This window comes from Haemaphysalis longicornis, unplaced genomic scaffold (assembly GCF_048455015.1).
Source record: "Haemaphysalis longicornis isolate Haplotype H1 unplaced genomic scaffold, Haemaphysalis longicornis Haplotype H1 scaffold_1, whole genome shotgun sequence".
Lineage (NCBI taxonomy): Eukaryota > Metazoa > Arthropoda > Arachnida > Ixodida > Ixodidae > Haemaphysalis > Haemaphysalis longicornis.
Window position 1 is genome coordinate 286,558,920 of NW_027526203.1, and position 24,734 is coordinate 286,583,653.

The 24,734-nt window shown below is 48.4% G+C and overlaps 1 protein-coding gene across 3 annotated transcripts in view; it reads right to left on the reverse strand.

The window, feature by feature from the left end:
* LOC144147296 (calcitonin gene-related peptide type 1 receptor-like) overlaps positions 1–24,734 on the reverse strand; it is a 97,361-nt gene that overhangs the window by 42,871 nt on the left and 29,756 nt on the right. For all 3 annotated transcript variants that reach the window (XM_077679404.1, XM_077679395.1, XM_077679413.1), the window contains exons 2-5: positions 10,843–11,054; positions 8,586–8,779; positions 1,817–2,031; positions 49–171 (exon numbers count right to left, since the gene is read on the reverse strand). In XM_077679404.1, the coding sequence (XP_077535530.1) occupies positions 49–171; positions 1,817–2,031; positions 8,586–8,779; positions 10,843–10,911 (601 nt within the window). In that variant the 5' untranslated portion in view covers positions 10,912–11,054. The remainder of the gene's footprint in view (positions 1–48; positions 172–1,816; positions 2,032–8,585; positions 8,780–10,842; positions 11,055–24,734) is intronic.

Below are 24,734 nucleotides of genomic sequence, written 5' to 3' on the forward strand. Positions count from 1 at the left end.
GAACGTTTTCAGACTTTCGCAATCCAACTATGCGCGCACAGCACTCACATTCGCAGTGGGGCTTTGAGTAGATGTAGAGCACCCGCGGGCAGACCTTCGACACGTTCGTGTTAGCGTTGGTGTCCTCGTAGCACGTAAGGCCATCCCATGTGCGGTTGCAGTAGACTCCAGCTGAAATACGGCGCCGAATCGATTTTGTAGGCTCCCCGACCGCAGATTTTAATCTGTGACTACCTGTGCAACTGCAACTGAACTCGTGCAGAGGGCGCACTGCCCAGAGGAAGGACAAAGTAAAGTCGCCGTTCCGATCAGTGCTGTACGCCACTGACCACTTACATCCTGAATTTGAGAACAAAATACAAGGCGGTGACCAGTGAAGACAAGTACAAAAGTTTATATTTTATCCGTGAAATTTTAACAGAACGGGTCTGCACTTTTACTGCGAACATTTGTGCTTGTGTTCAGAGGGAATCTTGTTCCTTACCGATGCTATATATTTGGTCTGTAAGCACTAACAGAGCAGCTGCCCTTTTTTGTTGCGAATTCGGCTTGTAATCCAAGGACAAGTACAAGACATCTGAAAATACATCGGTATTTACAGGACTGCTCAATCCGGTGGTCCGAAAAATCACAGACCATCACAGCAAGGACTCCTCAAGGAGTAATATGCGATTGCAATAACTATCCAAGGGCCATTATTTCTTATGAAACATCTTTAAATTTTCACTGTAGGGCGTGTCTCCTTTGGGAGATCATTTCGAATTTTACTCGCAGTTTGAGATAAAATGAGAAGTGCATTCCTAACAGGAAAGAAAAGCACTGTTTACACTTGTAAAGGCTGCACCCCCGCAATCAAAAGCTTATTGCAGAAAAGCATCAGTACGAGTCACCGCAACACCTCAGCGCTGAAAGATATCACTGCGATGTGCAAAAGGCAGTACTGGTCCTCCGCGACGCATGAGCCGTTCCACCGACTGTAAATGAGAAAATATGCCCCGAACGTGGGCATGTGTCATGTGTGCATTATGGGTATGGGCTGGTCGACTATGCTGGTTGGGATATCCCTTGTAATAATACAACCTACACAAACAGTACAGCCTGTGTGCTGTTCAGCGGGCTGAATGTCGCGCGCTCTTCCCCAGTAAGTGTGTTCACGTGGCTCTTTGTAGCGACAGGGGCCAGTGGCTTATTGTGGAGATATTTTTTTCGGGGCAGCGCCGGGAGCGTACGTGTCCGGTGTTAGCCGCCGTGTCTCCGCTATAGCTTGGCGTGCGTTCGTCGCCGGCATAGTGACGCGTACGCTATCCAAGCGCAGGTATTAAAAATAAAATTCTCTAGACATCATGGACGTTCCTGGAATCTCGCCCAGCCCTTCTGCTTCTGATGTTGTGCTCATGACCACTCGGCCACTGGTCGTTTTTTTTTTTTTTTTTTTTAACTGCCGCTCATCCAGGGGTCAGGTGATGCCAAAGTATAATGCGGGGTTTACTATGCAAGGTTTATGGCCTGTTTTTTAAGGTCCAGGAGGCGGAAGAAAAATTCATCGTGGCTAGTAAATTTCGCTGTAACTAGAAACAGCAACGCGAAAAAAAGCACTTGATACTCCGCATCCGTGCCAACGCAGACATGCCCATATTACCCCCGCACTGGGATTACAGCTCCAGATACGCCACACTAAGCGTATCTTCCGTCGCGTCGTGCTCCCTCTGTGGTCGTCTGTAGTTCACGCCGTTCACACGTTCTGTGAAGCAGTACTGTTATGTTTATGATAATGAGAGCAATAGGCGACGCGAACAGAGCACGGGGGCTCGCCCACCTGTTCGGCGTGGTGTGTCCAGCATGTGGCGGCAGCAGGCCATTGCCTCTCGAACGCAGTTGGCCCAGAGGCGACCGATGGTCTTGGTGCGGAACGCCAAGAAGAGCGGGCTACTCTCGTCGTCGATGTCGGGCAAGTGGCAGTCTTGCTCGTTAGGGGGCCGCGTCTCGGTGCAGTTCAGGCAGATCTTGGGGAAACGGGCGTTGTAGCACACCCTGAAAGTGTAGGCGTTCCGCAAAGGCGCCTTTCGCTCTCTATTCCACTGAATATCACATATTCAGCCTAGTTTCTGTTGAATTTTTTTGATCAGTGGAACCGTTGAAGAAAAATCTGGCAGTACTGAAAGATAGAGATGAGTGAAGGCGGTGGGGGGCTTAATGAGCACTGAGTACTGAATAGGCACTAGCGGCGAATCTCAGGCTGCATCATGCTGCTTAAAACACGAAGAATGTTGTGTTGTAACACCTTTATTCGCGAAGGAAGGCCAGAAGATGAACGCGTTAAGGGAGGGGAGTGGGGGTAGTAAGTAGCGAACTCTTATGACGGTTGCGTCTTCATAGCAAATGGGTCTTCATAGGCAGGGGTACCTTGCTGCTACTCGGCTAGAGATGATGATTAAGCCTTTTTTAGTCAGAAAAGGAGGACCAGAAGTCGCTTGTGAGGAAATGGGAGGACCCAATAAATAGCGTGCGCTTGGCCGCTAACAAAGCGGCGGGGGTTAATGCGACTGCGTGGTGGGGTGCTCGATGCATAGCTTCGATATAAGCATGTAGAAAAATACTGTGCTCGTGTCGATAACGATCAAAAGGGTGGCAGTAAAGAATGAGATGTATGTTGGCTTCGCACAAGCGAGTAATACGGAATGTGCATATGCAGGGCACGCCCTTCCGCTGGTTGGCGAGGGTCTGCCACTTGCGGCCCGTCAGGGGTAGAGGCCGCGTTGGCACCTGACTGTCTCGTGAAAGGGGCCGGGAAAACAAAACATAACCTGGCTCAATTAAAAAGAAAGTACTCTTCGGGCGCTCACTCAGCTTTATTACTGCCACGAGATGTGTTTCTTTGAAAAGAAAACACACAAAAATTATCGAAAACTTCAAATTTCGTGCTATAATGACGCAATAGAGGCCAGCACTAAAAAACATCGTTATTAATGCGTTGACTGCGCGTCGGCATTTTTACTACAGCCCTTCACCTGACTGCAGCCTGAGGAGGCCTATTGGCCAAAGGTTATCTTACCTTCCGTTTAAACACCGGATGCAGTCGCATTATCGAGTCTCACGCAACCACAATGGTACTGCTGAGGTGAGAGCGTTGTACTGCTATAATCACAAGGTCCCTGGTTCGAGTTTTGGCCGTCGTGGCTATTTTTCTGATAAAGGCAGAAAATGCCCGGCTGCATAAGATATCGGAGGAATCAGCCCGTGGTTGTGTAAACTAATCCGTAGCATTCCACTACGGCGGGCCTAAACCGCCGTTCGAGCATGGGCAGAATTTCGTGTGTTGGCTACCATGAGGCCCTCGTAATTATGACCGGTCTGGTCGTCTGTGTTGTATGCAGGCTTGTTTTCTGGTTGGGAAGCGGTGCTGTTTGGCTCTGCCGTTCGCCACTGGGCCTCGGAGCAGCAGTCACTGCCGGTATGTGCCCCCTTTCGCTTTACTGTATACCTCGCGGAGGTCAACTTATCCGGCATATTACCACCACATTGTTTGCTACACCACCGTCCCCCTACGCTGCCGATGCTTCCGATTCGGCTTAATCGCATAAAAAACGCAGACGAGGAGTTTGTATGTGTTGCCGGTGAAATTTAAGTGTGTGTCAAATCCCTCGTGAGGTCATTCGCTGTTACACAGGCCTCGCGTGGGAAGACCACCTCTGTGTCTGGTCGAACATGCACTGGTTGAACTGAAGAACAAGGCTAGTTATGTTTTGCGTGGACGTCCCGGAGTGCATATATACGTAGGAAACTCGGCACGCGAAAGACCGAGCCTTTGGGACGCGCGGATTGGCCCGCTTGCCGGAATGCGGATGGCGCGCGTAGTCTGAGAGATATCAGTTGCAATTAACAGCAGCGCCTCCTATCCTACGCGGGACGCTTGTAACAGTTGGGGCAGTTCTGTCCACACTGATGTACGTTAAAGCCCCCCCCCCTCCTGCCCTCCTCCACCTTCTTTGGAGCTTCCGCGCGCTCGCCGCCGCGCGTACCGCAAATGTGTTGCGCCTTGCATGGGGTAACATGCGGTTAACTGTTGGCGAATGACCATGATTGACAGCTGTCGGAGAGCTTTGGACCATCCATAATGCAGTCAGACGCGCAGGAGGGGCGTCTCCAGAGGAGAGAATGACCGAGTGCCTAAATGTTCTCGCGAAAGCGCGAAAAAAAAGCTTCGCATCCTAGGCTAGAGGGTTCATTGGTCATCGGGGCCCAGATGGTTTCGTAGAGCGGGAAATGGGTTATGTTATGATTTAGCGCACCGCTACCCTGCGCGCGCGTGATTCAAGTTTGGTGCAGTCCGGTGAAGCTCTCTGTGTTGGGGTGAAGCCAACTCATACCGCGCTGCGAACAAGTTTCGACGAGCCAGAGACTGGCTGGCGCGCGCCTCGGCCGTCCATGAGTCATGGACACCGGCGTGGGCAGCTGCAGGAACCGGTGGAATTTAGTTATAGCGGCGGCGTGTTCTGGCCCGTCTCTGCAAACGTCGGCCGGCAGTTGGAACCCCCCTTTTCCCCTCTCTTCAACACAGCATACACCGGCGTGTGCGAACGCATTACGAGACCTGTGGAGGGGGTTCTTGTGTGTTTGTACTTTTTTTGTTCCGTGCGCACAGCGCTGCTATGGACCATTGGCACTTCTGTGCAAATTCTGGCCTTTCGGCGAGCCGAGTTCGCATCGCAGGCTCGACTGAGAGCGTTGCTTTGCATGTTCGACTGCCATGCTGTAAGCACGCCAGGTGCTGTTCCTGCATCATCGCTCTCGCTATGCATTAAACCAGTTAAGTTTTGCTCTCGGCTCTTTGTCGTCAACACCGAGGCGACTCTCCTGCTTGCCGCTCGTCCACCACGCTACCACTACATGACGGAGGTGAAGGAGCTCGGTTCTGGGACGCCTTCGCCAATTTAACAGTTCGCAGCTGATGAGGCTCAAGTGGTTTAGGTACACTTGCACCCACAAGAGTTCGAGGGTTGGCGTCGAAAGTTAAGGTGCGGTAAGCACCGGAGAAACAGGCTGATCCTCCTGCGGGAAGACAGTCCCCGTCGATGTCACTCAAGAGTGACTCATGTGAACTGGGAGTTACGATAGACCTTTTAATCTGATGTATTTCTGTTATTACACATATGTAAAATATTTCTATAAAGCCTTCACTTCTCATACTATCAACTATAGGGTTCGAACTCTTCAGTTTGGCCTCATATTGGAGAACATCACCATCGCCCACTGAGCCGCCTGTCAAACCAACCGGAGCCGGGACCGCGAAAGGTTCCTGATCGACCGAACGGGCACGGGCGAACGAAAACTGGATGTTTACTGTGTCCGAAAATGGCAAATACTTAACTGCAAACACGGCAATTGTTAGTACTACCATAATAACAACTAACAAGAAAGGCGTTCAATAAAGATTTGTTGATACTGTTTTATATATACATTAATTTCTCGCATCACAAGATTTTAAAAATTCGTTTCCTACGCTTCTCATGGAAGCGGCAGGTGAAGTGCCGCCGTGCTTCCATCTTTACACTTGCCTAGAAAGAACGAGCACGCCTGACAGCTAGAAAAGCTCGAATTTGAATGAACTAATACGTGGTTCAGTAAATAAGCGGGGTAGGCGGCTTTTTTGAAATCAATAGGTTATTTTTATTCGGGAAAGCAGGGATAAACTGGCTGCGTAAAATAACGCATTTTTATATCTCGAGCGCTACTAATTGTGTACGTAATGTAATCAAAGCATCGGAGCTACGCTATTGAGTATCAGTATCGGAAATTAATTTTGGTTTTGTTATCTTGTACCGCCTTCGAAAATTCTTTTTTTGATGGTATCGCGTATTTGAACCAACATACAGTTTTTGGTTATTACGCCCAGCTAGGTGCGTGTGTTCGTCATAGCCACCAGCAGTTACGCCGCAACGAAAAGATCCGTGAGTACCAGCGCATGCATCACTGATATTTATTCGAATTTAGGAGTGCCCTCATGAGCCCCATTGGATGAACTGCTCGCTGTAGTGTTTCGTGGAAGCACTCATGTTGCTTTTTGGCCCTTGGTCAGGACACCACAATGCTGTATTTGGTTTGTGAGCGTAGTTCTTCGTGACGGCCATGGCGCGTGTAGTGGGCTGCTCGCCCCCCAGCAACTTCCCTGCCCGAACCATTGCCTTTCGCTTCAGTTTTAGCAGCAGAGCTTTTGTACAAGCCATAAGTTCGGTGTTACAGATCTCGTGAGCGCATGCCTCGCGGTGACCGCCGAGCGTTCCCGGTACGCGCAGTGGCTTTAGCAAACAAAAAAAAAACTCCAGCTCTGTCGTCTGCGCTACCGCGCATGTATAATGCTTGACATGAGGAACATGACGATATCGATACATATGACGCTGACTACTACTAGCCCAGTGTAAAGCGACGACGGAACATGTAAATAAACAATCTCAAACTTGTACAAATGTGGGGTGATGTGTCCTTCAGTGCTCGCGTATAAAGAACTACTGCGGCTTCGCTATGGTTCAAGCCTTGCGCGGCTTAGTGCAAGCTTTGCCAGTTGAGCTGGTGGAAGTCCACAATGCTGAGGATGACTTTGCATCCACCACTCGCCGCGAAAAAAGACGACGACCTCTTCGATCGACATGATGACGATTACAGTCAAACCTGGATATATCGAACACGGATATATCGAATTATTGCCTATATCGAACACTTTCTATATCACGCGGGAAATCACATGCATTTTTAATTTTTTATTTCGAACTGGGACGGACATGAAATGGGTATATCGAACGGCCCATATCGAACACCCCAGACTGCCCAGACCACTCGCGCTCTGTTGACGGTCGGCGAGCTATCCCGCAGTACCCTCGAGGATAGCGGTGGCGCGATGGGCGTTGCCGACTGCTGCGCATCGGTTGCACCGAAGCAGAATGGGACGGTGCAAAAGAAGAATGCGAGCTTGAAGAAACCTAGACCAGCTGGAGCGCTTTGTTGGGGCTGAGCCACGAAGCACGTGCATTGATGACTTTGTTGGCGGTGACGACAGCACCGGAACGACGGCGGAGTTGGCGGGTGTGGAGATCCTAGCGGAGGTTACTACTGAGCGCACAAACGAAGACGCTGCCGAGGTTGTACCCGCAAGCGCTGATAGTGCCCCGCTCCCGACTTCGACCGAGGCTTCAGTGGTTTAGGCCCTACCGCACCGCTACTGCAGCGCTATAGAAGGCACCGGCCTGTCGCTTGTGGAACGTTTGGACTACGTTGAGGAAGTCGTGTATAACACGCCAGGCTACCCTGCTGGAGTACTTTAAGCCAAAAGAATAAATACTTTGAAGCACCAAGTGGGTATTTACTGCACAATTCGTTCATTCATGTGCAGCTTTCCCGCTCATGGCAGTCCTTTCAACAGTGATTACTCTGCAATTGTTTAGCGAAATGAAAAGGTCTTTTGCACAGCTAATATTTGGGGTGAATACTTGCTTTGTGCACAGTTTCAAGCCGCGCACGTTGCGCGACTGGGTTCCTGAGCCATGGGAACTATCCCATAGAAATGCATGGGGAGTTAGATTTGACAGCGAATTTCACAAAAAAATATTCAGAAACCTAAAATATTCTTTTAGCGTTTTAATCTTCACGTTGACTTCTAGCTTCATGCCAAATATCATTTTCCTAAAGTGGTTTGTCTAGGTTCCCGAGAGGTTGTAATTTTGAGCGAGAAAGCTGGGTATGTATAGATTTGTACCAGTTTATGACGCGTTTTCTACGTGATTATATATATCGAATTCTGGTTATATCGAACTATTTCGCGGGCACCGCGCTGTTCGATATATCGAGGTTTCACTGTACTAGTACCGCAACTATGCAAATAAACAATGGCACTGAAACTTAACTACGTATCTGGCAATGCTCGCTAGCAATGCCACACCCACAAGTCACGTGGGTGTGGCATTGCACACCCACGCGACTTGGTCCATCAGGACGCAGTTGCACGCATACCTACGCTTCAAATTTTTTTACCGCTTGACCTAGTCGTGCGACGATTTCAACCGTGTATGGCTATAAATAGATCGTAGGGTGCTGCTCGCAACAGTATTTGTCGTCCAGGTTTCGCGTTCAGTGGGGCACAGTTTGGATCAACGAACGGCTCGCTGTTATGCACTGTGCTTTATCGGCCGCCAGCACGGACAAATACTGCCACTCGTGGAGTCCGATTTAACCAGTGTGGCGCCGCCTTAGCAACACAGACGCTTGGCCAACAGCATGGCGGCGCACGCGCATGGTTGCCCGCATGCGTGCCGCGCCAGTGAATACAACCTATACGTTTAGCACAATATTCACGAAGTATAGCACGCGACCCCCCTTCCCCTCCCCTTAAGGCTTCCCAGACAAGGTGTGCTTGAGGCCCATATTATGCATATTATGTATCGACATCCCCGACTTTCGGTAACAAAATGTGCGCAACTATAGAGCGTTATTTAAGCGGACTCACGCAGGGCGCGCAATCGAACCACTAGCATTTCACCTCCGCCGCAACAAATTAAGGCCTCGCGTCATCAAGAGGAGCTGAAGCGGCCGCTCACTTCTTCTGGAACTCCTCGCGCAGCCCGTTGGTGTACATGTAGCACTCGACGGCGGCCTTCTCCTTGAACTTCTCCACGGTGAACGGGTCGCCGCGAAAGGTGCACGTCTCGTTCTCCACGTGCGCCTCACTGCGCTCGCCCTCGGGCGCGTGGGCCAGGTAGCTCCACTGGAATTCCACCGCCCCGATGGGCACCTGCACCGCCCCGCCGGCCCCGAGAAAGACACTCTGAGATTGCCACCTAAACGGGCTCAGTGCAGCACCTAGATCTTTCTAGAGGAACTTTGCCATTCTAGAACTCACTGTGTGCATGTCGGCATACTCGCACGTTTTATTATACGTTCAGGGACCAAATTACGCTTTGTGTACTATTGAAACTTCTAGGCTGTGGCGTGTGGTACAGTGGAAGCACATGAGCAGCGTTCGCCTGGCACAGCACTTCTATATTGGAACATTTCTCTGAAGAGCGGTAAAAATTGAAGAGCGGTGTGTGGGTATGAATGCACCATCACCTGTAATAATATTCAATAGGAGTATAACTATGAGGTTTAGCGCCAGACCGTCCCTCTTCATTTCCTGCTCGATTATGCTTTCTCCGTCGCGGACAGATGGTTAAGCACGCAGTCCTATACTTTTTCCATTCCTTTTCTACGTAGCTGCGATGTCACCATGCGCCACCTTCGTCACGAGCATTAACCCTTGTCGGAGCGCGCAGCGACGGCCGCAGCTGTGTTGAACTGGTAGCGCTTGAATTGAAAGGAAGCCATCCGTCAGCTGTATTACTCCCTGGGAAGCAAGAGCCTGGCAGTGGTCGAAAAAGCAACTCTTGGCAGCCGTTTACGCATCGCCAGCAGGCGAAGCGGGAACCAGGCTCAACATGACATCAATTTAGACCAATGACGCGACAGCTGACTTGTTACTTTTTAAGCGAAGCTTCTGTATTCTCACTGATGCGTCTGTAACGCGAAAAAGTCCGGCAGTAAAGCCAACTTCCTCTGACGACGATGATGAATGATTGTGGGTGAAGTGAAAGTAAAAAGACGTGGGCGGTGGGCGGAATCGAAACCGGGTCCCTTGCGTTATGAAGCTGGTGTCCATCCGATTGCTCCATTTCGACGTGGGCGAAGCGGTTCGTAAAACTCAGACGACAACCAAAGAATACGTCACGAGAAAGCTTCGGGTTCAACCATCGTCGTCGTTAAACGAAGTGGTGCATGATTTTCCCTTCGCTCACTGAAGTGTCCTTTTGTTTGGTTAGGTGAACGAAATGTGTCTTGGGCATTTTGGCTTTTGCTCTTGGCTTCTCGCCTTACGCATGGTCGCGGGAATGCTGCCCGTTTGAAGCCGTAGATAATAAATGTTTTACCAACACCACTCCCCCTCCAGGAAACATGCGTTGTAAACGCCGTCGTGAGTGATTGTTATCGTCTCCTTAACTTGTCTGCATATCATCTTCCTGTGAATCAAGCACCTATTTGTTAGCACGATTCCTGCCTCGTCAGTTCCAGCGATACAGGCATGGTGGCGTATCCTTAGGAAAGGGACGGTCCTGTGAATTTTAGGATCCTACCAATTCCCTCAACAGAGGAACTAACCCTAAATTTCAATGGCACCGGTGCGAGGGCAACGAAGGTTAAAAATTGCTGTCATGAAAGAGCTGGGCAGCTACTCCACAAACAAGTTTTGATTTGATTGATTATAACGCACCGACGCTACATAGGCGATGAGGCGCGCCGTAGTGGATAGCTCCGGCTTAATTTTGACCACCTGGGGATCTTTAACGTGCGCCCAAATCTCAAACACACGGGCGTTTTCGCTTTTCGCCTCCATCGGAAAGCGGCCGCCGCGGCCGGGAATCGAACCCGCGTTATAGGGCTCAGCAGCACAACGCCTTAATCACTGAGCCATCGGGGCGGGTCACAAGATAAGCCTTCATCTAAGCCTTCAGGACACGAAGAAACGCTAAAGGCCGTACGGCAAAAGAGAAGCGACTCGAAATGAGTAAGTAAAATTTTTATATATAAAGGCCTAACTTCCAGCCCTTATGGACAAAAATTGCATTTACAGGAAACAAAAGTGTGGCCTCAAGGGTTCGGGAGAAACAGCAGACTTGCTCTGCGGAGTCGACGGGTACTTAAATTCAGCCCAATATTTCGTTCTGCGTTCTTATCTGTCTGTCTGTATGCATGCGTGTGTGCGTGTGTGGGCTGGAGACAGAAAGAGAGAACGGTTTAAGTGTAGGGCGTGCGCACACTCACGAGGAGCAACTGGCAGGCGAACGCGAAGATGAGGCAGTAGGCCCACCACGGCCACGAGTGGAAAGACATGTCGCGGCACACAGAGGGCGGATCTTGGGGCGGCGGGGTCTGCTCTGGACATCAGGGTAGAGAGAAGGGCCGTGGTCGAGCTGGCCCTTGCGACGAAAGGCCCACTACCGCCATTGCTGCTCTTCTACGCCACGTCCAGCACACTGCATTCAGCAAAAGAGGGCAGGGAAAATGGGGGGAGACGCTAAGTTTACACACCAAGAATGGCAACGCTTCTTACAGACCCGCAGAAAGAAAGGAAAAATTCTGAACCCGTGTAACGGCTTGGCTGGGAAACGTCAGCTTAATGTATGTGCCCTGGGGTAGGCTTAAGCAAGCAGTGCTCATTCCTTATAAGCTGAGTACAAGCCTAACTACAGACGTGCATTTTCTGAGTGAAAAGTGAAGCTCCGAGATAACTAAGTCCATGTACTTATATCTTCCATATGCCATTTTTAAGTGATTGCTGTGGATATTATTACAGAATATCGCGTTGCCCCTCTTATCATTTTACTCTCCGCATTTTTTGTGATATAGTGAAGGATAACAATTGCTGAATCGAGATAAATGTTTTTCGCAGCGATGACATCTATGCAAACTCCACATGAACACTTGACCTTCACAGAAGCAGTTTCAAGATGTGTCGTATGGAACACCATAGCAAGTTATAATTTCGGTTGCATCGAAGCTGGGTTCTTGATTCTTGACTAAAATAGGCAAAATAGACAAGGGAACAAGTTATACAAAAGCCAATAAGCACTCTCTGGCCAGTCATCCCCCCCTAAGAAAATTTCATTTCATTTCATTTCATTTATTATACCTTCAAGGTCCGAAGGCGTTACAGAAGGGAGTGGAGTTCATACATAATGCAAACACAGGAAATGATATCAAAAACAGGAAAAATAAAAAAAAACACGCGGATTAACGAAAGTGTTTTTCTATAGAATATCTAAATGCAGACAAATCGGTTATGTTAGCATTTGAGGCGGGGGGTGGTTCCATTCATTGGTGGTTTTTGGAATAAATGAGTAGAAAAATAAATTCGAGCGGCACTGTGGAACGAACAATTTATGGAGGCCATCAGTTCGAGACGGTATATATGAAGGTGCAGAGAAAAATTGAATTCTTAATTCCGGATTGTAATAGTAAATTTTCTGCAGTAGTACTAATCGTGCTAGTTTCCTACGGTTTGAGAGGAGAGGAAGGTTTAAGGTAGCCTTCATAGATGTTACACTTGCTGTCCGAGAGCAGTTAGCAAGAATAAAACGTACAGTGCCATTTTGAACGGATTCTATTGCATTTGTTAGATATTCTACTCCAGGGTTCCAGACAGAAGAGACACATTCAAGCTTAGGGCGTATTAGTGTTTTGTAAAGAAGTAGCTTTACGTTAACTGGGGCCATTGAGAAATTACGACGGAGCTAACCAAGCGTGCGGTTGGCTTTGTTAGTGATATGGTTAATGTAAGTTTGCCAGGAAAGGTTAGATGTTTTGTAGACGCCTAGTATTTATAAGAGGTGACCTCTTCGAGTAGAGAATTCATAATGGGATAATTGTGTAAGTTAGGTGGAGCAGTACTGTGGGAAATTCTCATTGGTTTGCACTTTTGACTGTTAAGACGCATCTTCCAAGTATCACACCAGGTAGAAATCTTATCTAGATCAGACTGTAATGTTAGAGTGTCAGAATTTGGTAATATTACGTGGTAAATGACACAATCATTGGCGAATAACCTTATTGAGGATGTTACGGAGTTAGGTAAGTCATTAAAATAAATAAGAAAAGCAAAGTTCCGAGAACAGTGCCTTGCAGAACCCCGGAGGTGGCAGGACAAAGCGCAGAATCAAAATTGTTAGCAGAGGCAAATTGTGTTCGGTTGGATAAAAAAGTTTTCAATCCACAGCATAATATTACAGTCAATGTTGAGAGCACTTAATTTATGACAAAGTAATTGGTGAGAAACAAGATCAAATGCTTTAGAAAAGTCCAAGAAGATGGTGTCAATGTGAAATCTATTATCTAACGCGGCACAAATGTCATGTGTAAAGGAAATAAGCTGGGTATCACAAGAAAATTATTTACGGAAGCCGTGCTGACTGGATGAAAAGAATGAACTTGTTTCTAGAAAGTTAATAAGCGTGGAGTATATTATATGCTCTATAATCTTGCATGGCACACTTGTAATAAAAATAGGGCGGTAATTTAGAGGTGAATGCATGTCGCCAGATTGAAACAATAGATTGAAACTTTTAACCTTGCCGACTTTAAAATCTTTCGGCAAAGAAAACGACCAAAGAGACTGCGAAAAAATGTTGCTCATAATTATAAATGAAAATGAGTACACTTCAGTATTTTTCCAGAACTTTGAGTTATTACCATCTATTCCTAAAGAAGACGAAATTTTTAAATTACGGATCAACTTCGCCACACCATCAAACCAATAATCAAGGGCTCCATTGCCGAGAAGTTCATGTTATACATACCACTACGGAAGGTAGGAAACGCAACAAATACGCCAGGCGGAAAACGACGAGACAGTCACGAAAGAAGAGTATCTCAGAGCCTGCCAGCGGAAGTGGTTATCAAACCGCGCTGCCTGGCTGGTCCTTATCCGGCTAGCTTTAGAACGGTGGCAAAAGCGCATCGCCTCGCTTTACACCCGCAGCGATGTCGCCTATATGCGTTGCCTCACCGGGACATAGGCGGTCGAGAACCGGCCCGTCTGGGCTGCGAAGCACCTTGAGGGACAGATAGGCTTAAAATAACATTGCGGCGGCGCGAATTGTTACCAACCTACAAACACAACGGCTGTTTCAAAAAGTGCCACATGTAAAATTCAGACATGTCAGTGTACGGACAAAGAAACCGGAATGCCTACATAAACTCAGCCCAAATACATAATACACAGATATATAAAAATTATCCAGGAACTATGAATTTTTAATGCGATAGAACTCCAGCCCACATCTACTTCAATTTCCTGTCATCCATTTTTCAGCCACAAGCTTACATCGTCTACTGAAGGGGGCCATGAAGACAAATTGCAAGTTTGGTTCATTCGAAACATTACCGCGTTAGAATAACAAAGACACCACTTTTAACGAAAACTTCATTCAAATAGGCTGTATAATGAAGAAAACAGAAAATGGGCAAGCGACAACTGTGTCTTGAAATCTGTTCTTGGGTCTGTAATGTACGGTGTATCACTTGAGTCGCATGCAGACGTTTTTCAGTTGTCAAGAATGCCTGATTTTCTTTATGTTGTTTTAACAGACAGTGGTGTTGAAATATATCTGGTCTCATGAACACTGTATACTGTACACGCCTCATGGTGACCTCCGCTAACGAGATCACATTGTTGTGCCGAGTGTTCACATAAAGTATGGTGAGCGGTTGCGTACTTCCAATGTCCCTTCTATCCTCAACTCCCTTCCCTCGGAGCTGTTTTCTCTTAGCACCCGTGATCAAGTTAGAGGCGCTGTTTTTGCATTACGTGGTTGAAGTTATTCTCTGGTGCTTGTATTATTCCCCAACGATTTTTTGTACTTTTCTTTTACTTTTTCCCTTTATTTTTTTCCTTTCCTTCACAGACGACATAATTTTTGTATCGCTGCGTCCGTGATGTGCAGCAACTGCCGTGCACGGCCCCGCAAGCCTTTTTTGGCTTGCGCTGGCCCGCACATGTATTCAGTGCCTTGTGAAATAAAGGTTATTATTATTAACCTAGCCAATTTTGCGCACTGAACTTATGACGTATTATGGCCAGTTTGTTGCGATTGGCTGAGGCTGACAAAATCATAAGCAAATTAAACAGGTTAAACAGGGATCATAAGCTGGCAGAACGAGCTATTGGAGCTTGAATTTAGTGCACTTCGTTTTTATAGTAGTAGGAACGTTGGGCTAAGCAATGAAATTTACGAACGAACACGTAGACATAGAAGCACTAAAAGGAGTGGGCAACAGGACATTGGCGCCGCCCTCGTGGGTACTTCCCACACTATACGTGATGGGCAGCCAAGCAGACAGCCCTGAGGTTGTTACGGAGAGACGGGGACTTCGTGATGCCGCGTATACGAGCTGTTGGGTCGTGAACTATGCACATGCTTACGCTAATTGCCTTCCGATAATTGGTTTTCAACACGGCCATACCCTCAGGACTAGCGAACGCAACGGATGCGCTGTGTGCGCCGCGTGAAGTAAGTGGCTGTTGACATTTTCGTCCGACTATGTCCTTGTGCGGGAGACGATTGTAATCTTTTTACATAGTGCCGATGAAACTGAATGGTTCCCTCGCGTTATGGAGCCGGCGTCTATCCGATTGCCCCATTTTTACATGGTCGAAGCGAACGGCAAGCGGGAGATACCGATTCGCGCCGTACACACCAAACCCAAACGTATACAGAGGGCACACCCGCGAGTTGCTTGCTGTGGGTATTCTAGAAAAGTGGTGCGTACCACTAGAGTACAAACTGGCAGTGTGGGATTGGCCAACCACAGAATCACGAGAATTAAGCTTCGCGTTCAACCATCGTCGTCGGGTGCATGATTTTTTCCAATAGAGGCGAGGAGTAGACCGCCATAAAAGCGCGCTGCGCCAAGAGAACACAAAGCCTCGTTACTGCGTGCCGTGGTTTCCATTTAGCGATAATGGTTGGGCAACTACCCGACTGGCGTTTTTCTGAACCTTGGGCACATAGTTACTCGCGTTACCGTTTCGGACCGCACTTTGTGCATCGATTCTCACCAGGTCGGCCTGTTTTATTTAGCGCGAACGGGCTAAGTGCCCCGCATGTCGTTGGGAAGCCTGTCAATTAGTGTTGCAGAGTGAAAGAATGCTGCACGACAAAGAAAGGTCGTCTTATACCGCTTTTTCCTTCGCCGTTAAACTGGTTGGATCAATGACCATGCTAAGCACAGCGGATGCTGGACGTGCCATTGGAGAGTGCAGTAGCTAGCTGCACAGGATGCACCGAGGACTGTAGCACTGTAGTGTGGAGAGGAGGTAAGCGTATGTACTATCGTGATAAATTGAAATACGACCAACGGTGCGTGTGGTTTTTAGTATGTGATATGCATTCCAAGCGAAGGGCTGCGCCTGCGCAGTAAGAATAAGTTACCAGAAGGCTTTCCCAACCTTATGCCTGCTGTGCATACACGGCCCGTCGCCAGGGAGCTCAGCATGTACTGAAAACCACGCGCACCGTTGTTCGTATTTCAATTTATCACGATGGCACAGTCGAGTTCCGGCTTACGTGCCCTTATCTCCTCTTATGTGTGCAGCGTATCGCGCCTTTATCGGCTCGCAATAGATTCAGGAAATGGGTGTGCCAGGCAGTTCAACTGATATCGATGCTCAGCCTTGCGCTTGTCGAGCTGAGCAACAGCGTAAACAAAGCCAAGCTCAACGGGAATCTGCCGACGCAGAAATGAAAGGATAAGCTAAGTTTAAAGAAAAAGAAAAATGAGGGAAGGTTTGGCTGCGCCGACCACGGAATAGCGGGCGAAAGCAGCATTAATTTATTCTTATAACGTGTTTGTCACTACCCCAATGCGGTTATGTGCTACCTGTTGGTGTCCATTTTTCTAGACTTCAGAGTACGCACTGACTATTCAGACTGCAGGCACGGATTTATTATCAAGCGTTGTCAAAAACTCAAAATGTTAAGTGTTTAGGCGCCGATGTGCGCGAAGTGCGATGTATAAGGGATGGCTATGGATCAATTTAAACTGCCTGTGGATTTTTTACATCCGCCGAAATTTCGACTCAATCTACGACACATGGAATCGAGCCCTCGACGTTTCTTGCGCAGTAGCGCAGCGCGTAAGCCACTGAGCCACCGGGGCGGAGGAATAAGTGTTCATAACACTAATCCGCTGCTGCTGTCCTGGTGGAAGCACAAACAGAGAGCGAAAGTTTCCTTAGTTCTTTCCGGACTTAATTTTCCGACGCCAGACGCGGTACTACTCTTGTTGCTTGGTATGCGCCTGCTCCAAGCGCGGAGCTCCAAGCCCAGAGAACGTGGTGCAGGCAGAAACTGGGGTTTCCCCAGGCGCTCTCTCTACCCTACGCCCCCCCCCCCCCCCCCCCCCCCCCACCGACCCCCCTCCACGGTCCGAGGAAGCGTGCGTTATCTTGTGTAACTTTGTCACGCGACATCCCCCCCCCCCCTTCTCGCGAGCCGCTTATTAACGTGTTACCATGTTCGGCGAGGGCGATACCATCAAGCAGCAGTCGCAGCAGCCCCCTATATACATACCTGGCTGCATACCAAAGAAAGCTCCGCTTTAAAACACAAAATGCTGTCTAGGGATTCAGGTGCGATCAATGCGAAGTGTACAGATTGCTTGAATGGTGACGAGACATTCCTGCCATGCCGAGTGTACAAACGTGTACCATCTATTTGAATACTCCTGAGTGTCGGAATCCACAAATTAGTCCTAAATAGACGAGTGCAAGGAATCGCTGAAATGCCCGCAATGTCGTATGAACAACACTGACCCATTTTGTACGAAACCTTTTCAGGAACTCTCCCTCATGGCTACTTTGTAGAAATTAACAGAAAGCTTGATTAACTTCTCCATTTGACTATGGCAGTCAGGGACATAGAGGAATCGATCAAGTCAAGGTCACACAAATAACATGCAGTTCTTACTCTCAGGTGTCAAAGAACGGACCCGAAATCAAAACTTCAAACAGGGAAGTGTCCAAACTAGAACAATCTCACTCGGAACTTGAAGTGCAAATGGTATACCAGCGGCACTGAACTATTTGGAATATCAAAAGAGGAAATTAAATCTTGAAATCCAGGGCCTCCAGTATAAACGGGGTGGACGCCTCATGAACGCGATGAATAACGTTGCTTGAAAGCTGAGCCTTGACCCCCTGACAGAGCAAACGAATTCCGCGCTGCACAAACTACCGACCAAAAGCGATAAACTTTCCGCTGCAATCGTCAGCGTTGTGCATCAGTCCACCCGCGAACAATAGCTTGCGAAACGGGAGTTACTGCCGACTCTTGGGATCAGGGTTTTCCTGACAAGAAAACGTGACAACACGAAGTAGGACTTTGCTAAAAGAAACAAACAAACAAAAAATGGGCACTTCGCAGCGTCCGCCGTTTCCCCTGGCACCGTAATGGTAAACGTTGGGTGACGAAAAAAGAGGGCGACCGAGCACCGCTGAATAAATGTCCCGCCGACCGCAGTACGCAGTAGGCTGATGCCTGGTAGTTCGTCTTAGCAAACGCTCTCTGACCAATTGGTACTTTCAGCTATAACCTTCTGCATTTCGTTGGGCCTTGCTTCCACCTGAATTAGTATTCGACCAGTATGAAAAAGGATGAGCTTGACTAGCTTTTGAGCAGTCTAGATTTTCGCTTTGACTTCATTTTCTTATCAGAAACATAGTATGAAGAAAGTTTGGCTATTTGGCATCAGTGGCAGGTAACAAAGTCTAGAATTAGTATGCGTGGTGGCGGAATATGTATGCTTGCTTATGGTGACGCAAATGTGAAGGGAATCGATTATTTTCGTTGCATCACAGGTGACTATGAGGTCTTGTCCTGCTTATGCGGACGTACAACTTACTCTGTAATGTATCCCCCCTCCCCCCCTCTTCCTCGTAGTAATGCACAGCTCGTCTTTCAGCTTCTCGAGCGGTATCTTCTGGCTGTATCGGATTGCAAGTATGAAGTTAGCTGTGTAGGCGACTTAAATTTAACGTGGTCACAGACACACCAGTAGAACAGGAATTTTAAACACTTGTACACACTTTCTGTAGCACCAATGCCATATTAGCTCCACCTGCATTGACCTATTTATTACCAATACTGGTGTTCACTTTATAAAATTTGGCGTTCTGAACCGCAGTTTTAGTAACCATATGTCTATTTTAACAATATGCATTCGAACCTGCACTAGCCAGTAAATTCACATCAATGTACAACGCAAATTGTCTGTCCGGATCGATAAGAGCATTTCCACCAAGAGCTGGGCTTAATGGGCTTGCCTGAAGTTTGTAGTGAACCAGAAAATGTAAGTGTAGTCTACGCAACGTCTCTACACATATTTTCCACTTGTTACTGCAGTATTAAATTTTCTCCACAAGTCCAAGTGAAACTCGCCCTTATAAAAATCAGCCCACCATGAAAAAACTCCGAAGTATTTAAGAAAATGGAAACAAGAAACAAGAAACGTCCTGTATAAATAATGTTAGTTAAAAATAAAGACTTATCTCCTACAAGCTTTTAAACGTTTCCGCATCAATTAATCAGTAAATAACGCAGAACAAGAGCACAGCGTAATCACGGTATGTTTTACGCCCGCAAGAATGATGGCTGCAAAATGTAAGAGTCTCAGCCCACTACTAAAATCGCGAACAAGAGATCAATATCACCACCCCCTTCTCTCTCTCTCTCTCTCTCTCTCTCTCTCTCTCTCTCTCTCTCTCTCTCTCTCTCTCTCTCTCTCACACACACACACACACACACACACACACACACACACACACACACACACACACACACACACACACACACACACACACACACACACACACACACACACACACACACACACACACACACACACACACACACACACACACACACACACACACACACACACACACACACACACACACACACACACACACACACACACACACACACACACACACACAAAGACTCAGTGACTCCGATCTGGGAATGGTCGCGAAATGCTTGCGCGCCTCTGGTATAAACCCAGCCCATTTAAACTCAGCTTCACTATTGCATGCATGCATTGCTATTGCTGGAAAGGCATTTTTGCATATAAGAGGTCGTATACCTCTTACTAAAGTATTTTTTATTAATACATACACAAAACCCCATGCAACGCATTGAAAAGCTACACGTCAAGCCCCTATAGCGTCGGTCTCGCTACAACACACAAATGAATTGCTGGGAAGGCATTTTTCCGGGAAATTTAAAGTTTGATATCAAGTTACGATGGCCCAAAGGCCTTCGTAGCAGGCCTTCACACGACCCCAGTATCCCTATGAAACGTTAAACACTGCGCGCTTCTTAATCGGCTTCACCAGCAAACACAAATGCATTACTAGCAAGAACCTTTTAACGCACACTAAGGTGTAAGGGGAGGAATAACCGTCTCTACGGAAAAGTAGGGCTTGGGGTCGAGTCCTTATTCCAGAATCCCTTGAGACCGTCAGGCCTCTCGGCTGTCTTCACCAGCCAAAGCTGATCGTCCGGGAGCGAGCTGGACAGTGCTCTCTCCAGTGCCCAGGGGAGGGGAAGGGCCGGGGGCGTTGGTGGGGGTTCTTATCCCAGGCCCGCATAATATGGTAGAGGGCACCCAGAGTCTCCCACAAGCGGCATTGCGAAGAGTACAGGGTAGGGGCCAGAACGTGGGCTCTAGTTGGGTGGGGAAAGGTGTTGGTTTGGATGATTCGACGTTCCTGTTCTTGTGAGGTTCTTTGTCTGTAAGGGAATATATTGTTCGCTCCGGGCGGTAGTGCTGCGTGATTTCTTTGAATGACAAGTGGAGACAGGCCTGCCACTGCATGCGGCCAGTCGCAGTTTCGGTTTCAGCGGGTGAGGCGAAAGGATGTATTTGGTATAAACAAAGCTGCCCACCTGGCTGTCGGACGAATATCACAGAGCAGAGCTGCCGTAGCACTGTCGATTCCGCGTCGGCGGCAGTTTCTGCTAATGCCCCTACGTACTGATCTCGTCAGCCACTTGAGTAAAAAGTGACCGTGGGCGTGATGCAGGCGCCGCGAGGGCAAATCGCTGCCGCGGCTAGATAGCGATGCGCGGCGCTCGAGACAGTGGCTGGGGAGTGAGAGAAAGAGAGCAACTTTTATTTCTAACGAGGCTCAGTCCTAGCGAGTGTCCCTATAGGTGGGGCAGGCGCGCCAGGTAATCTTGAGCCCTAGTGGTGGTCAGGAGCTGTAGCTCGGGTGAAAAGCTCCCGGTCACCTCCAGTAAGGTAGTGGGAGGGTTGGGTAAACGGAGCTGGGGTAAACGGGGGCATTCCCAAATGGCGTGTGGCGTGGTATCTCGAGCGCCACATGCAGGGCAGTTTGGGTGGGGATAGATGTGGGATAGATGTGGGATAGATGTGGTGGAGGACGGTGGAGGGATAGATGTGGTGGATAGATCTGGTGGAGATGTGGGATAGATGTGGTGGAGGACGTGTCTGATTGGGAGGGAATGGGTCTGTAATTGTCGCCATAATCTGTCTAAGGGTGGAGGGAGAGACGTGTGAGGGGGGGGGGTAATTCTCGCCGCTGTAGGTGGCAGTGTGTGGTAAGGTCATTAAAGGTAAGCAAGGGTTCGCGGGAGCTTCGTGCGCCGTGCTGCGAGACGTCTACTTCTGGGGCTCGATCAATCAGACCTCGAGCAGCCAGGTGAGCCGTTTCCGCACCGCCAAAGCCCACGTGGCCGGGGGTCCAGTGGATGATTATGGTTTGGTCGGGAGGAGGGCGGGATAGGAGAATTTGGCGAGCAGGGAAGGAAATGTGTCCCTGCGCGAAATGTCGTACGGCCGTTTTAGAATCGGAGAATATGTGAGATGGGGGCGGTTGGGGTGTTATGGACAGCGCTACTGCCGCTTCTTCGCCTCGTGGGGGTTGGCTGTGCGGATGGTGGCTGCCACTGCTGGGATCGGTCTGTCCCCTGTTATAATAGCGGCAACGAAAGCTGGTCGGTGTCTGTATTCTGCGGCGTCCACGTAAATGGAATCAGGAGATGAGGGGAATAGGCGTAAGTGTGCCAATGCGCGGGCCCGTCGTCGGGTTGCGTGGTGGTGGTGCGGGGGGGGGGGGGGGGGGGAGGGGGGGAAAGGGGGGGTGCATGTGGCGGAGAAGGGGGAGGATTTCGAGGTTTTCACGTTGGAATTGGGGTATATGGTAAAGTTGGGAGAGGGGGCTGGAGCAGCGAGGTTGAGTTGGTGTAGGAAGATAGAACCTGTGGGGGTTGCGGATAGACGAGCGATTTGGCTAAGGCGGTATGCTTCGAGGAGCTCGGGGATGGTGTTAAAGGTGCCAGTTGAGAGGAGGCGGATCGTGGAGGTGTTGGGAGGAAGACGAAGTGCTGCATGTGACACGCGCTGGGTCAGCCGGCCGGTCTGCGTACAGGTTTGCCTGCAGATGTGTTAGGCTTGACACTGAGGCGGATATTCGATTGCCGCTCTCGTAAGCACTGCAGATGACGATTTTTAATGCAATTCGCCATCGCATCATTAACTCCTTTTTCGTATGTTCTGCCTTGTTTGGGCCTTGAGTCCAATCTGTCTCCGAGGTTATCTCGCCTTCAAAATGTTTTGTCAGTACTCCTTTAATACAAGAAAAGCGCAAGAAATGCTGTTCCAACCTAAAAATAGATATTTCTAATCAGCGATATTATGTTTTCTTCCGCCAAAATTGAGCTCGTGAACTAGGCTAAAACACTGGAAGTTCCCTTCGAACATCGGATGTCGTATAATGACCACATTAACCTTCTAGTGGAGAACAGAATTGCTTTGACTGTTTCCCACGTAATCTGAGAGTTATCATTTACAACGCTCTCTTTTTTACTTCATAAATGGCACGTGTGTATGGGGAACCACCTCAGCTACAAATTCGGATGAGCTGCTTGTTTTGCAAAATGTGGGCCAGGTTTAACACTTGTTACCTTAGATATCAAAAGCGAAATGCTTGTTTGTCTTGGGTTTGCAAAGACTGTCGCTTGCGTTCAAGCGCGCACACAGAAGGCCCAACCAGTGTGCCATCCATGGCGATGCTCAGCGACCAACGTCACACTTGTCACACTTACGCAACGGCAGGTCAAGGTCACTGCGCCGCGATGAATGACCTTGCGAGAAAGACGTAGTAGAGCTTTAGCTCTAAAAATGTGTACGTATATTTTCCAGCATGCCCTACCACTCCTCAACTGAATCGTTATTCCAAAAATTGTCCCTTTTGAAGATACATGATCAGGTCACCTGCCGACTGGCATACGCATACGGCAAAAAACGCCAACGTGGTGCAAATTTTAGGAAGGTTTTTATTGCCATTTTGAACTGCTCGCTCGACAGAAGTTCCCCATTTTATTTGCCCATAGAATTTCTATTGCTAGAGCAGTTTGGGGCTGCCCATGAACTGCTCAAAACTGCTCTGCACAGGCAAATACAAGAGTCCATTTATCTCCTTTCTGGTGAATCTGAAAGAAACGATCTACAACGCATGGTCGTAAGAATACTGGGTCGAACCTTGACCAAGAACAAGTCACGGCCCTCAAATGATAATCTTTACACTTTCTACTTCACTGAATAAACTCGCTTTTATTATGTAGATAAACTCCACATACTTATCTACCTTGCAGGCTTATTTTCTGTAGTTTTATCGCCTCACACCTGCCAACATGTTTTCACCGTCTTTCTAGTACTGCGTTTATGAGTTTTTATACGGTTTCTTCAGCCCAGTAACAAGTTTACTGCGTTGATCACGTGTTTTGTTTTTTGTTCTGCTTCCACGTCAGTTTTGGGTTTTCGTTTAATATTTTTTTTCCTCTATTACCGCTGCCGGTTTATGCGTTGTTGTGGTAGTAAACTGCATTTTTGTGAGCGCATGCATTCATTATACTCTTGTGAGTTAGTTTTCTGCTTACGGTCACTATCTGGGTAGCGCATCTCTGTAAGACGGCAGTTTGAGTTTTCATAAAATTGAGTTAATTAGCCAGTGCCTTGAATGAACCTTTTTCTCGTACTGATCCTCCTAGCGGCAGCCACGCCACGGCGAACTAAAAATGACAGTAGCACCCCCCCCCCCCTCCAAAAAAAAAAAAAAAGCCTGGCTTTCGCAGAACTCGTGCACAAAGTATTCTCGTCCTCCAGTCCCTCCCGCACCCACCTAACCCGCACTTTTCACATGAATGTCACGTTAGCAGGCGCACATTCCCGTGACTAATCCGCAGTGGTTGAAGCGTTCCTTTTTCTTCCTCCTTTTTTATTTTCATTACTCCCTCACTGGCACTCACGTGCTCTCAGCGTAGTCAGCCTCAAACGTCTTTGCCTATTTCCTTTGAACGAATGTTTTATGTGCACGTACGAACCCACCACGACCTGTTGAAAAGGAGGAAACAAACGTGCAGCGCTAGAAAGCATTGCCGCTCCCCAAGCAGCGAGATGAGGGGCCCCCCTTTTTTTTATTTTGCCCGAGGAAAATTCTGCCCAAGAATGGTGGACCGGCAGCCCGCGCATGCGCAGATCGCTACTGAAAGAAAAAAACGGGCCATCTCCACTAACGTGAAACCTGGGGAGGGATGAAGCATGCAGTGTATAAATGTATTCAGATTTTAAGTCTCTATCTTGCCACACAGCGCGCGCTGATTGGGCGCCAGAGAAGCTCCGGTGGGAGGAGCAATCGCGCACTTGCTAAGGCGGTGGCGCCCTCTCGCGTTTGAACCGGAGTCAAGCAATTTGCATGCCCCATCTGCCCCAGTTCGGGGTAGTGGCAGGTGTAAACACGAGCGCAGTGCAATGCCTGCACCTCGCACTGGGGGCTGGTCCTCGGTAACCAACAAGGCCCGGCACCAGGTAAGTACGCTTTTTCTTGCTTCGACCGACCACCCGACCCGACCAGGCCCGATCAGGTATTTGAGTGTAACACAAATTATATCCCATCTACAAACAGCATCTGCTTGTGCTTGAAGATTTCTGAAGCGGACAGGGAGCGTTCCACAAATCTTTAAATCATGTTAGTTTATTTTGAACCAGTTTTATCCATCCTACACTTTGCTGTTAGTAAGCGTTACGTTCTAGCGGGATGCATTGAAAAACGAGCGTCCCCGTGTATTAGTACCATG